Below are 13,789 nucleotides of genomic sequence, written 5' to 3'. Positions count from 1 at the left end.
TCGAGCCTCTCCTGGGCTTGCGGGTTTTCAAAGCTGAGCCCAGATTGGTAGGAGCATCTGGCTTTTATAGGAAGGAGGCTGGAACCGGAGGCAAAAAATCAAAGACAAACAAGGAAGAGGAGGGGCTTACGATCGTGACAGTACTCTAACTTAAACCTATCCAGGATGGATCCAATATTTTAAAAGAAGTGGCATCTTATGTATTTTAGTGTCTTGTAAATGTAAATGTTGTTGACTCTAGCAAATGTGTTGTAAAGTATTACCTTTATCTCTCTCATCAAAGAAACCTGTTTATAAAGAGGTAACTTTCATCAGAGTGCTGTTCAATGCTTCTTTCACATGTGCTTGCCAAATGCAGTGTCACACAATAGTAAACTTTATTTCATAAACTCCCCCACATGGTAAGTGCCGGAAAGCTGCTGGCATTTCAAAGAAAGCACAGCAAAATGGTGCTATGGGCTAAGGGTCATTATGAGATCGCTTTTTTTCTCTCCACAAACGGGTCATTAGAATGATGAATTTAATTATTCGTTTAAATTTGAGCTGTTGTTTAAAGGACCTTATGGGGGTTCTGTGGCCTTTCATGCTTGTCTAATGTGGTGTATCCAAGCAATTTAATCACACCGGAGTGGCTGAGCTAAACAGATTTCAAGTTCATTTAAAAAACAAGAAAATTATTTGCTTTGTTCCCTCTGCAAAATGTTGCTTGATAGAATTTTCCTAAGAAAATGTTAATCAGCATAACTATGTAACACATGCATTGACTCATCATATGTGATGGTTTTCTCTGGTTTGATAATCACTGCATTTCAGAAGGTGAATTTTATGTGATATACAGTGTTCATAATCTCTGTTACAGTTGCTATGATTAACCAGGATCAAACTTATTTTTGCTATGGTTTTTACTTGGCATTAGTGAAACCTTTGAGCTGAGTTCTTCAAAACAACCTTGTGATCCTGACAGATTTTAAGTATGAAAGTGTGAAATTAAACAATAAACAGCATAGTAGGTAAGAGTAGGAAAATAAACAGCTCGTTTATTTCTCCAGTCTTTGAAACCTAAAATAATTCATTTCAATTTTAAAGAACAAAATCCATCAAACGTGTTAGTAAACAAAAGTTCAGAGGGAGGACAAATTTCGATCTCGTACTTCTGCTTTCTTAGGTACTATAAATACTGGCCAGTTATCCACAACTCTGTGTTTATCTTTTGTGGTACCTGGCATTTTGGTAGTGCTAGACCCTATCGAGTGCTATCCTCCTCCAAGCCAGGATATGAGTTGTTTTCTTGCATCTTTTTCAACAGCAGCTCTTACAGCTCTTCAACTTCAATATCTCCCTGTGAAGCAACCGGCTCCCTGCTCGTGGGATGTGATCTTTTCTTCCAGTTCCTTTGATGTAAAAACCCTCCTTTCTTGGTCTTCATTCCAATCCACTGCACCAATAACCCCATCTCTGCTGTTCCCTCTGCCCAGTCCCCCTGGTCACTGATACCCACTACTGAGTCAGGACTCCTTGTTTGCAGCCCTTGCTGTCCCTGGTTCCTGCACAGAAGTTCCTGCACAAGCTGCCACAACTATGGCTTCCTCCCCATTTACCCCCCCCCCCCCCCCCCCCCACTCTGCTGGCATCCAACTGGTGCAGTGTTGGCTGTATACTCTCTTCCCTCCCCAAGTTTCCACATGCAAACACAGGTGATACAGTATGTCTTATTCATTGAGTTTTAGCAAACTTCAGGAAGTGGTGACTCACTTCTGGTTCCTATTCTGCTTCTGTGTAGAATCTTCCTGAGTCACCGTAGTGTCTTCCACTTACCACTACAGAATTCCAGTCTCAGATGATCTAGGGTTTGTTGGCTGTACTACTGTACCACATGTTCTCTGACTCTCGTCTGTTTGCTTCCATCATACATGCTCCTCAATCACTACATTCTCTACCAGTGATCTTCCAAGTCATTGCATATCAGAACTAACTAGATAAAATAAAGGTCACATCTGCATCAACACCAGCTTCATATGGCTAGGGCCTGATGAGTTAACCATTAAAACTGCAGAATTATTGTAAGTACAGTATGCTATTCCTTTACACAGTATTTATCAACTCATTTAATCATCATTAGAATGTAACCAAACTACTGAAACAAAAACAACAGAATGAACAATCATCTCCTGCAGGCTCTCACTCTGATATAATCATTTAGGCTTATGAACTATAACCATTAGAATGTCCTATTTGATGTTTTATAACAATTCTATAGTTGTGTACCATTTTAAAGTTAGTTATTATTGTTGGATCTGAGAAATGCTGTAGAACATGGATCTCCACCTCTTTTTCTACAGATACAGGTCTCTTTGTTTTGAATCAAATTGATTCTTCAGTTACATAATAAAATCCATTATTAGCTCTATTATTTATAATAAATGAGAAATTTTTATACTTATTAAAGGTACCCATAAAATATGGAGTACTAAGGCTTTCCCTAACCAGGGTGAGAGACCGGTGCCATCTATAGAAAATAACTAGGAGATCTGAAGAAGTGATTTTAAGTTTACAGATTAACCTTCAGGCAGGGGAGGATTGCTTTGTTCATACTAAGTTGTACTGCAGATGGGCACTACTAAATTAAATCTTTATATTAATTGACACTTCTGACAAATGAGTAAGCAGATCTATGATGCAGGGCAATAGAACGCTACACTAAGGCTGTGATAAAAGTCATTTTGATTTTTCATGCATTACAGTGAAATTACAGCAAACAATTATTTTTGCTGAAGTCTGTTTTATGCTTACGTTTGCTACAAAGTGCACTGTTTAGTACTATTTTTATTGCACTTTGTGAGTGTGGATGAATCAGTGACCCTTAGGCAGTCAATTACATAAAGAGGTACTTATCAATTAAATGTTCATTTTTAAAAGCCCAGGAATCTTAATCCGGAAAGAATACACAGATAATCTTAGAGTTTTTTTAACATAAGGTTACAAACAAGAGGCAGCCATTTGACACACACAGCTTATTGGGTTGTTAGCTACTTGATCTGAGGATCTTATCTAGCCATTTCTGGAAAGCAGCCAGGCTATCAGCTTCCACATCATGGCTGGGTAGCTGGTTCCAGCTTACTACGAAACTTTGTGTAAACAAGTACCTACAGTATATCTTGTTGTGCCAAACAAGAACAGGTTGGTTGTGTCAATGACTTGAAGAATTTTAAATAGTTGGATCACTTTTCCTCATAGTCTTTTATTTAGTTTATGCTTATGCTACCTGAATGTAACACTCCGCACCTATTACATTGAAAACCATCTACCATATGTTTGCCCAGTATTGAATTTCCTTCACAGCTTTTATATTCTCTGTTTCCTAGTTTGGTATTATCTGCAAACTTCATTAGTTTACTGTCTATAACCAAAACTAGATAATTAATATATATTAGAAAGTGAAGTGGTCCTAATACTGATCCCTGTGGTACTTTACTGATCACATCACCACAGTGTGAGCATTCATTCCTTATAAATTCAGCTTTCTGTTTTCTATCCTTAAGCCAATGCTCAATCAAAATATGAGTATTGTCTTGAATACTTACCATCTTTAATTTGAGAATCAATAATCTATAAGCAACTTTATCAACAGTTCTGAAAATCTAAAATATACTGTATTCTAGGCTCTCTTTCTATCTATTGCTGTAATTGCTTGTTCAAAGAACTTTAACATTAGTTAAAATCTATATCTATACTATTTCTTACATTGTCATGCAGATGGCACCTAGTCTAATTATTGTTTTCATAAAATAACAAGCAATAGATGTTAAAACATATGGGTTTATAGATACTTAATTGAGCTTTGTCACGCTTATTATGAATAGGCAATACATTAGCAATTTTCCTGTCAATGGATATTACCCCTGTGATTGAGTGATTATCAGAAAGGCGTTGTTAAAAGTCTATGAATAACATCTTTTTTACTTAAATACAATTGGTAGATTCTGCTATAGGTAAAGTCCAAATGAGCAAGTGTTTGGGAGGTTTCAGGAGGTGAGCAGAGATGGTGCAGAGCAGGGAGTAAGAGAGTTGACTGAGGAGAATATTACAACACAGGTATCCAGCAGGAGATGAGCAGGATGAATATGAGATAAAAGTTAATCAGGATATTTTAATAAATAAGAATAATGCTGATGTTACCCCTTGCTCATACTTACAGTAAATGTTTATAAAGAGTAAAATGAATGACAAAAGAGAAAAAAAAATCCTGTGTCTGAGATAAGGCTAATTTGAATGACAAAGCATTATCAGCTCTAGTAAAAAGATATATAGGACAGAAAACTATACAGCTCAGTATTGAACGTATTTGTTGTATTCTATCACTGAAATTGAGCACAAAGTCTACTTGCATAGTAAGTCTAAGCATAACAATTAACAGTAAATGTGTTTAAATAAGATCCACTTGTTGTTTGAAATATTAGGTTTCCATCTTTTTACATAACAATTTGAAAGTGCATTAATGCTAAATCAGGAAGATAAAGTGCATAGGAGCAAAGGTTAATGAAAATACAGAAATACTGCATAATCTGCATAAATTGAATCTCGTACTCAAAAGAACTGCTCAATCTTGCTACTGTAAGTACATTGTATCTGTTGAAAAATCATTCATCTATGGAATATCCTTATTGATTTCAAGGAAATAGTTTGTCTTCAGAAACTAATGTTTTGCTATAAATTATCAAGGATGAAGAGGAGTGAAAGGAATAGGTTGTGGGGACGAATATTTGAATAGTTAATCATTGTAAGGTAAAGAAACTACGTTTGGAAGCCCAAGTCCATGGTTACAGACTCTTCAGTGGAACATCAAAGTATTATTTTGAATACTATACAGATGTGATTAATAATTAGCAAGTCTCATTCATCTTTGAATACTTCCTGCTTAAAAAATGAAAAAAACTCCATTATACATGTTTGAATATATTAATATTACCAAATGTATAATGTGCATTATTAATATTGAACAACAGGGTAAGAGCAGTTATTAGAATTGAATTGCATAGTTGCTAAGTAACAGCACCACGAAAAGAGTTTTTTAAGTTGAATATGCATAATTTTGAGGTGTTCCTTTCATTTTGATCACAGCTAAAAATGTACAATTACATTTTACTTAATCCTAAACACAGCTCAAATATTTCTTTCAGACATGTACTTTTAAGTATTTTATAATATACAGTACATCGATGGTGAGCTTTATCAGATATGATTGGAGTTTTCACAGTGGTTTACAAAGTATTAAGTGAAACTGTAAAACAAATAGGAAAATAAGACATTTTTAAGAAATGTTTTTATATTCCATAATCCAGTGATTGCCAGTTACTGTAGGTGCTTACAAGCATCATTCAAACTGTATTTCTGAATTTTGTAGAGCATTATGTGACACAGTGAGGGTATACTGATACTGTACATATTTCATTAAAATCTTAATGAATGATGCCGCACCTGATCATTTGTTTATCGTTTCAAACAAAGATTGTCTGTCTATGTGTGTCCATGCTTTGGTATATCAATTGATATGAAAGTAATACAGACATATTAACCTAATCAGTATTGGAAAGGGATACACATGCATTTTAAGTTTAAAGAACAAAAAGAATCAGAGCCAATTAATTATTTCAATTCATACCTGTAATATAAATATGAAATATATATTTTAGGTAGTTTTAAGGTAGGCGTGTTGATTAATGCTGCTACTTCACCACTCTTGGGTCTTTGTTTGTGGTCTTGACCTGAGGTTGGGAGTTTGCATATTTTTGCGTATTCGCACATGTCTGTTTGTTTTTTCTCCTTGTGTTCCAGTTTCCTCCAAAGCACTTCAGCTATCTTCCGCTTGCTTTGAGCCCCACAGGGCTGTTTTGACTTGGATTCTTCAGCCTGTCAGCAAGACTCAGCAATGTTCTATATCTAGCCATGTCGTAAGAAGAACCGAAGGATTAATAAACACATTTTCTAAACACATTCAGTCAGGTGAACAGCATGTGAGTAGAGCAACTACAAAAGTCATTTGAAACACAAAGGATTAACGGCAAACCAAAATACTATAATTGTGCTTTATACACCATATCTTTAATGGAAGTAGATATATTGCACACAGTTTATATCTTGTGGTTATAATTTAAACTTCCATCCATCAGTTCCGTTGATGATTCAGTGATTCCCTAATAAGAGTCACAGCACGCTGGAGCTTATACTGTATGTGAAGGACAGTGTGCAAGGACGAGCCAAGATCATGTCCCTGGTCTCCTCCCGAAAGGGACACCCAAGAGCCACAGAGAAAGGAAAGGGATTCAGTAGGTCATCAAACTTGGCCTGTCAAGCCTTTTGGAAACAGGAAGAAAAACAAAGACCTGGAGAAATCGAATGTGAATTTGGGGTTAGAAGATGCAGCAACACTAACCACATCACCACACTTAACCCCCTTAAACTTTAAGCTTATGCAACATTTCATGTTGGTGCAACTGCAGCTTCAGACCTTTTCTTTTTTTCAGTTTTTTTAGAAAACAGAAATTTAGTAGAGTGTGCTCCTTCCAGAGCTAAAACTGATTTAATGTACAGTGTTGCTCTATTAATACATATCTTATCTGAGTTCATTGATCTGATATAACAATTTTCCACGAGTGATCTCAGCTATGTAGCCACAAATTTATTGCTTTGCATATATTTTGTACATATATTTTGAGATCTGTAAAATCACGATGCTAAAGATAGTTATCTTTTAGATAGATGCCGTGTGAAAAAATTTTCCATTGGTTTATATGAAAGCACTCAAAACAGCTTTGCAGTCATGTGTCGCTTCAATAGTTATTATGGTATTTTTTTGCATAAATTCAATATTTGAATAGATGGGCTCAGCACTACTGTATGTTATTTTCCTTGCACAGTGACAGTGTATGAATTTGTTTAGTCTTCTGCCATTTCTAATCACATTGCTATCAATAACGTGTCACTTAGCACACCAAAGAATGACACCCTCTTATTTTCAAATTTAATGCCAACTCAGTCCATTGTGCAATTTTAATGCATTATATATTCAGATTTTTATTCAAAGATTTACATGAAGTCAGTAAATTCTGTGCTTATTTTTATAGTTGTGTACAAGAGAGCTCATCATTTCCAACATAAAAAAATTCAGAAGATAAACAGTAACCCAACAAGTAATGAATGTGCATTCAATGAAAAGAAAATGTCTGTTTCTTAACGCAGGTCAGTCAGTCTGGCTTGTGGTTGTAGCATTCACAATCCCCTACAAAAAGAGCCAAGTGTCACAGCATTTGAGGTGGCAGGGGGGTTGGTGAAAGGATACTGGGAAGGAAAGACTCAAGTGCCGTACTGTATTTGTACCCCAAGACGAGATTGGCAGGGGAACTGTCTCCTGTTCTTTGTTGATGGTTTCTGACTTTGTATCACTTCATATCCTTCTTTTTGTGGACTGAGGGCATATTTCTTACAGCTGGTTAACATTCTTTGGTTAAGGCCTATACACTGCATGTCTGAAACAAAAATAATGTTATATGTTTTTATTTAATAAATATTAAACTACTGTAGTGCCATCTGGGCATCTTCTAAGGTACTAAATACTGTGGTACTGTATGTTCCAAATTCAATGGACTAAGTAAAATAACTAAGCATCAGCACATAACTCCCATTCTTTGCAAACCATACCTTGTGAAATGTACAGTAGAGTGGACTAAAAGGTTTTCCTGTTCATCTATAAGTAACTGAATTGTCTAGCTCCAAATTATTTTTAGGACTTACTGCTCAAGTGTAGTATAGTTATAAACCTTAGATCTGCTGATTCACTCCTTCTTAATCAGTGATAGTCTTCTCATGTGCAGACCTGCATCTCTGGAGTTTAGTGTCCAAATTCATAAGAGACTCAGATATGGCTGTCAACATTTTCCATACTTAAAGATGTATCTTTTGCTAAATATTTGAATACGTAATTTATTCTGGCTCCTGGTTTCAGTTTGCTTTATTTCTTTTGTTCTTTTGTCATAATATGCTACATCTGTGGTATTGTACAGAGCTTTCGGGTTCTGGAAAGGTAATCATGAATAAGATTGTATTATTATATTTGTCTCATCATTACACATGGTTATTTATTTCAGTTACATAAGATGACACAGAGGACTGGACTTAATTTGTAAATTTACCATACTGTATGAAGACCTGAAATTTTTATTACATCTTGACAGGGCAGATTTTCTTCTTTTCAAAAGAAGAATCATGATTCTCCTACTGTACATATGGGGTGACATCATACTTCATATGTACTGTAAATATGTGTGCAGCATTGTCAAGCACAGAAGGTTACAGAAATATTGACCACCACATGTTGCACTCCAGACCACTCAGATACACATTGCATATATATATAGACAGACGCTCCATTTTCCATTATACAGTACATAATAACTAATGATGTACAGTATAAAGCATCTGGAATATATAGAGTTTGACTTTAAAAATTAAGAATTTTACAGGGTGATTTAAATAACACAGATACCACAGAAAATACAGTAAACTTAAAGGCTTCAATAGATGACATGGCATATAATATTCCCATATACTGTAGATAAATAATTACATGGGGGTGTAAATAAAATAAGTTAATTTTAGTAAGTGCTGACATCTAGTTGAGTACTCAAAGTTAAATAATACAACTTGGTCCTGTATTTTTAACAGTTTAATGTTTGAAAAATGAAAATACAGTAGCTTAAGAGACAAGGATCCTGTACAACATACCTGTAGGTTGAAGATTACTGAGGGAATTCTACAGTATGTGCAACTGACAAAGGTGAGGAAAAAGCCTCCTCCTGAAAAGTGCCCAGGTCAGTGTGTGTCAGGTAACAGATCGTTGACATTTATTTCTCATGAACTTATTAAATGAAATTACAGTATAAGTTGGGAAACTGTAGACAGTCACATTTGAGTCTCTAATTGATTTGGACACTAAACTTCAGAGATGTGAGTTTTTTCATTTCTGTATTCATCTCCCATGCATATACTGTAACATATTAAAGCAACAGGCACCGTATGTCTAATACAGATGGGTTTATTCATCATGGAAGATGAGTGTGACAGAAAAATCCATTCTACATGATCAGAAATGTGCCATCTATCACTTTCCACTAACAGTTTCCTGTAATACAATCATGCTATACTTTATTACGTAATGATAGTGATCCATGGCAATCAAGTATTTTTTCTTCAATTTTTAATGTTCTGTAATGGCCTCACTGTCTTAATTTCAAAGTCTTATTGAACTGTGTGAACAAATTGTTGTGTGAATTCTTAGAGATGAAAATAAATGCAGTGAACAATTTTGTAGCAGTGGTCTTTACATGAGAAGAAATTAATATGCCTTAAGCTAAAAAAAAAGACTCCTGATGTTATGGAGTAATACTACCAGACAACTATAACAGAGAACTAGGTGCTACACAAACTAAGAATGCTTAAGTCAAGCCAATTGCCTTTGGCTAAATGAAATACAGTATGTGAATTGCATTCAGAGAAATGACAGGTATTATTTACAGATTATTAACAAGGGAGTTGTTAATTTTTAGAAAACCGACTGAAAAAGTGTTGAACTGACGCTCACCAATACAGAGACAAAACTGAACCAGGTATTTTATAGCTCTAAATTCTTTCTCATTTGTATGGCCCTTAAAGTTCTGGAAAACTTGGTTAAAAAAGGAAAACAAAGGAAGTGAAATGTTTATTTTAATTAATTAAAATCGTAGAATTCAAATACAGGGCTGAAATTGCACAATGTATTCTTTAGACTTTACTTGGAATATTGTTCAAATTTGTGCTCACTATGCTGTTATAAATATATTTCCGTCTTAGAGTCAATATAAAGGAGAGTAAAGACTGGTTGCCAATTAATGTCATTCTAGAACTGATTAAAGGTTAACTGAATATTTTAAGCTTAGAACAAAAAAGATATATTGGAAAATCTGTTTAAATTGCATGCATATACATATTATATTAATTCTACTGTTTGCAGCAAGGAAAAGTTAAATAATATTAGCATAGAAAAGTCATAATTAAAAGAACTAGTTGTATTCTACATAAGGAAACAATATTTTATACATAGGCCTCTAAATCTCTTCCAACACTCACTCAAGATAGAGGTAGTAACTTTGAGTGAAAAGTTGCACATTCAGCACCCTTCCATAAAAAGGGTGACAAAATTGAATTAATTATAAACCAATAAGTTGAAGTTTGAATGAAGCAACAGTAGGAATGGATAGAAACAGTGCGTATGATGGTATTGCATATTTGGTATTTGGTATATTTAGAAAGTGTTTGGAGAAGTTCTTCATATTAGATTAACTTTCAAACCATTGATAGGGATTCAAGGAAATGTATGTATCTGGACTTTGAATTGGTTAATAAATGGAAAACAGAGAACACAGATAAGGGATAAATGCTGGTTGGGATATAAGCATGTGCCGGTAACAGACAGGTCTCTGAGCCATAGAAGCCATACGTTTTCAAAGCAAAGTCCAGACCGTAGGGAACATTAAACATAACTGTAATGTTCACAACTTTTAAGAACATGTTTTTACATGAGCTGCAGGAAGGCATGCATTGTCCTGCATGATTGTTGTCATGTTAGAATGATTCCACAGGATGTCAGTGACATTCCAGCACTTCACTACAAGAGGAGTTCTGAACTGAACTTTTGAACTGGACTCCTGTCCAGTCCATCACACTGGAACCTCCTTACTCATTGGTCTATATTGTAAACAAATAATTTGTGTCTCATTCTGCATGTCTGCATCAGCCTTGTTACTGTAGTTGGCTCCCATGTTGGGAGCCAATGGCACAGACGTGCTGTTCTCTTCACAATCTGGGCTCCCTTTCTGTGTTCTTCCCTTTTTATTTTTACTAGGATTGGAATTCTGCGAGTTAGGTCACCTCTTCACCTTCACCTTTACTCAGTAAATTATCTCACAGTGAATGATCAATTAATTAAAATGACACCAATCACATGTAATTAAATCCAAATTCTGTATACTTTATTTTTCCACAAACACAAATGCATAGATTGATACATTTCATTTGACCCTCTGTGTATTTTTGAATCTCTTGTCATGCCTGAGTCACCTAAATGCTTTGGAAGCATTTGTCCCTGGATTTTTTCCTTGTGTTTTTTTTTTATTATTTTTGCAAGGCTTTGTATTCAGTGAGTTAATCCAACTAAGCACCTGTACTTAGGAAACAGAAAAGCATTAACAGTGTACTTTGCTGTAAAGCTCCATAGAAACGTCACCAGTAACGCAGGTTGTGCTATTAAAGCAACATTTATGCTTTTGTATCTAAGAGCCTATTTTTCATTGTAGGATATGACACAGAGCAGCAGAAATGAAGAAAATGAAGACAGTAGTATTTGTGGGCTGACGGGGTTGGACCCTGCGAATCATGAAAGTAAGTGTATCATACAGTAAATATTTCAATTTAGGTAATAAAAACAATAATACTATTTTATAAAAAGCTTCAATATGGAAGTGGTTAATTAGAGTCCTAGTTAAAAGAACACAATTGCTCACTCAGAGTCATATTTAAAAGAATACAAGTGGGTACTAAGAGTCCTAATTACTTATTTCTAAATATTATTTATTTTTATCAACAATCAAAAAATTGTAATTGAAAATGAGAGCAAAATTAAGCCTCCAAGCCAATCACCCCCACCCATTCATCTCTACAATAGCAATCCACTTCCAAACAGGAGAAGACAAAAACACAATCAAAACCCCTACAACTACAACAATTCTAGGAATATTCAAGCAAACTCTATACAGTATCTATGCATGAAATATATACTGTACATAAAAACAAACTAAAATAGAGGCTCAGAGTCCAATTAAAAGAACACAAGTGGTCACTCAGAGTCCAAGTTAAAAGAACACAAGTGGTCACTCAGAGCCCTACTTAAAAGACTGCAATGCACACTGTAGGTTAACTATTATGTTTTTTTCTTTTTGTGTTTGATGCATTAGGGACAGGGAATGAGCACCACATCCTTATTCTGTAATGTTTTTCATCCACGAGTAGTTGACAAACAACTTCTTTAGTCTCTGCTTTTTAAGAATCCTACAACATCTTATACAGTAAATGTGATACAGTAATGTATACTTATACCAGGAAAGCAACAGACCTGCGCACAGCGTGTGACAAATTTAGCACTTAGCACATTAAAAAATGTACATTTTATAAATATTGTACTGTATATACTGACAAATATCACTTCCTTTTAATTCTTTAATCCTTTAATCCTAAACATGATAATTATGTTTCAATCAAAAACTAACTGGATGGACGATATACTGTAAATGCTGCAACTGTCTTAAAATTTTTGTCTAATATACAGTATATACTGTATATATTTGTTCATGTTCGCTTGTACCCTAACTAAATTTGCATTTTTGGGTCAGAAAACAACAAGGGAGATGATATTCAACAAAAAACAGAAGAAGAAAATGCTCATGAAGATGAAGATGAAGATCCTTATGCTCCCCTTGGAGGCAATGATGAAGAGTATGATACGATTCTGGTCTCAAACAAATCAGTGTCAATAATTAACCGCCCACCTGCCCCAACCCCGAGACCTGATGCATCTCCTATCAAGGAAGACAGTACACCATTTATAGCACAAGGTAAGCCTCTGAAAGTACTTCCCCATCTTTTCTGTTTGTGTTTGTTTAATCCATCCTCTCATTGCCTTCATCTATGTAGAACACCATGTTCTGCCAGTGAGTATCCCTTAACAGGCTCGTTTTACGCTCAGAAACTAAACCCCCTCACTTTTCTCAACTAGCTGAGCTCTTAAATGTTCAATTTCTGCAGCTTAAATAATTTAAAAAGAGTAATGTTCCATCTGACTAGTACTGTTAAGAAACTTAAATCATTTATGTGTCTGCTTTATTTCTTCTAGTTCTCTGAGAAGAATCCTTGCTGCACAGTGTGTCACAATAAAGGCTGTATCATAAAAGACATTTACAGTACCTACAGCTTCCCATGAAAAAGGCTCAGGCATACATAAACGGACCTAAACGATAAAAATCAAAGACTTTAGTTCAATGTTAATTAAAATGGCATTCTACAATGCAGTTCAACAGAGCTTTACAGTAGTTGAACAATTATTAGTTGTTGAACCATTTTTAAATTAGTTATCCTACTGGAATATCCTTAAAGTGTTTAAAATGGTTCTTTTACATAAAAATAATTCAGCTACAATAATGTAGGAAACATCAATCCAAACTGGGTTGCGCACTTACTGTAAGCTGGTCAATATGGGCATACTCTCTAACTGCGATTGAAAATGACTAATGTTCAACTAATTTGAAAATTTGAATTTTCTAAACGAATTTGAATGACTAATTTTCAAAAAACTGTGGAAACAGTTTTTTTCCTCTTCTAACCTGTTGCAATGAACCAACCTTATACAAGGTCTGTATTTATCATTTATTTGTAATTATATCAATTATATTTTGCCTCTTCGATGACTTGAAATGTATGCCTTTTTGCATGATAAACATCCTTGCCAAAACCCACTGTATACATTGACACTCTACAAATACATGGAAGTTATGTGTCCATGATAATGACAAGTTGCATATACTGTACAGTATTTGGAGACAAACCTAGTAGTAATATGAAGTCGTTCAGGTTGGTAGCTGCGTCAGCATACGTAGGCTGCAAAGGAACAAGTAATAGATTTATTCCATGCTGAAAAGAGAATGAAAAA

At 34.9% G+C, this 13,789-nt stretch overlaps 1 protein-coding gene across 1 annotated transcript in view; it reads left to right on the top strand.

Moving 5' to 3' along the window:
• LOC148840987 (B-cell scaffold protein with ankyrin repeats-like) overlaps positions 1-13,789 on the top strand; it is a 124,016-nt gene that overhangs the window by 97,214 nt on the left and 13,013 nt on the right. The window contains exons 8-9 of the mRNA XM_088914737.1: positions 11,385-11,469; positions 12,477-12,698. Coding sequence (XP_088770863.1) covers positions 11,385-11,469; positions 12,477-12,698 — 307 coding nt within the window. The remainder of the gene's footprint in view (positions 1-11,384; positions 11,470-12,476; positions 12,699-13,789) is intronic.

This window comes from Atractosteus spatula, chromosome 1, assembly GCF_055471065.1.
Source record: "Atractosteus spatula isolate fAtrSpa1 chromosome 1, fAtrSpa1.hap1, whole genome shotgun sequence".
Lineage (NCBI taxonomy): Eukaryota > Metazoa > Chordata > Actinopteri > Semionotiformes > Lepisosteidae > Atractosteus > Atractosteus spatula.
Note: the sequence above shows the minus strand (reverse complement) of the source record. Positions and strands in the feature narration are given on the sequence as shown.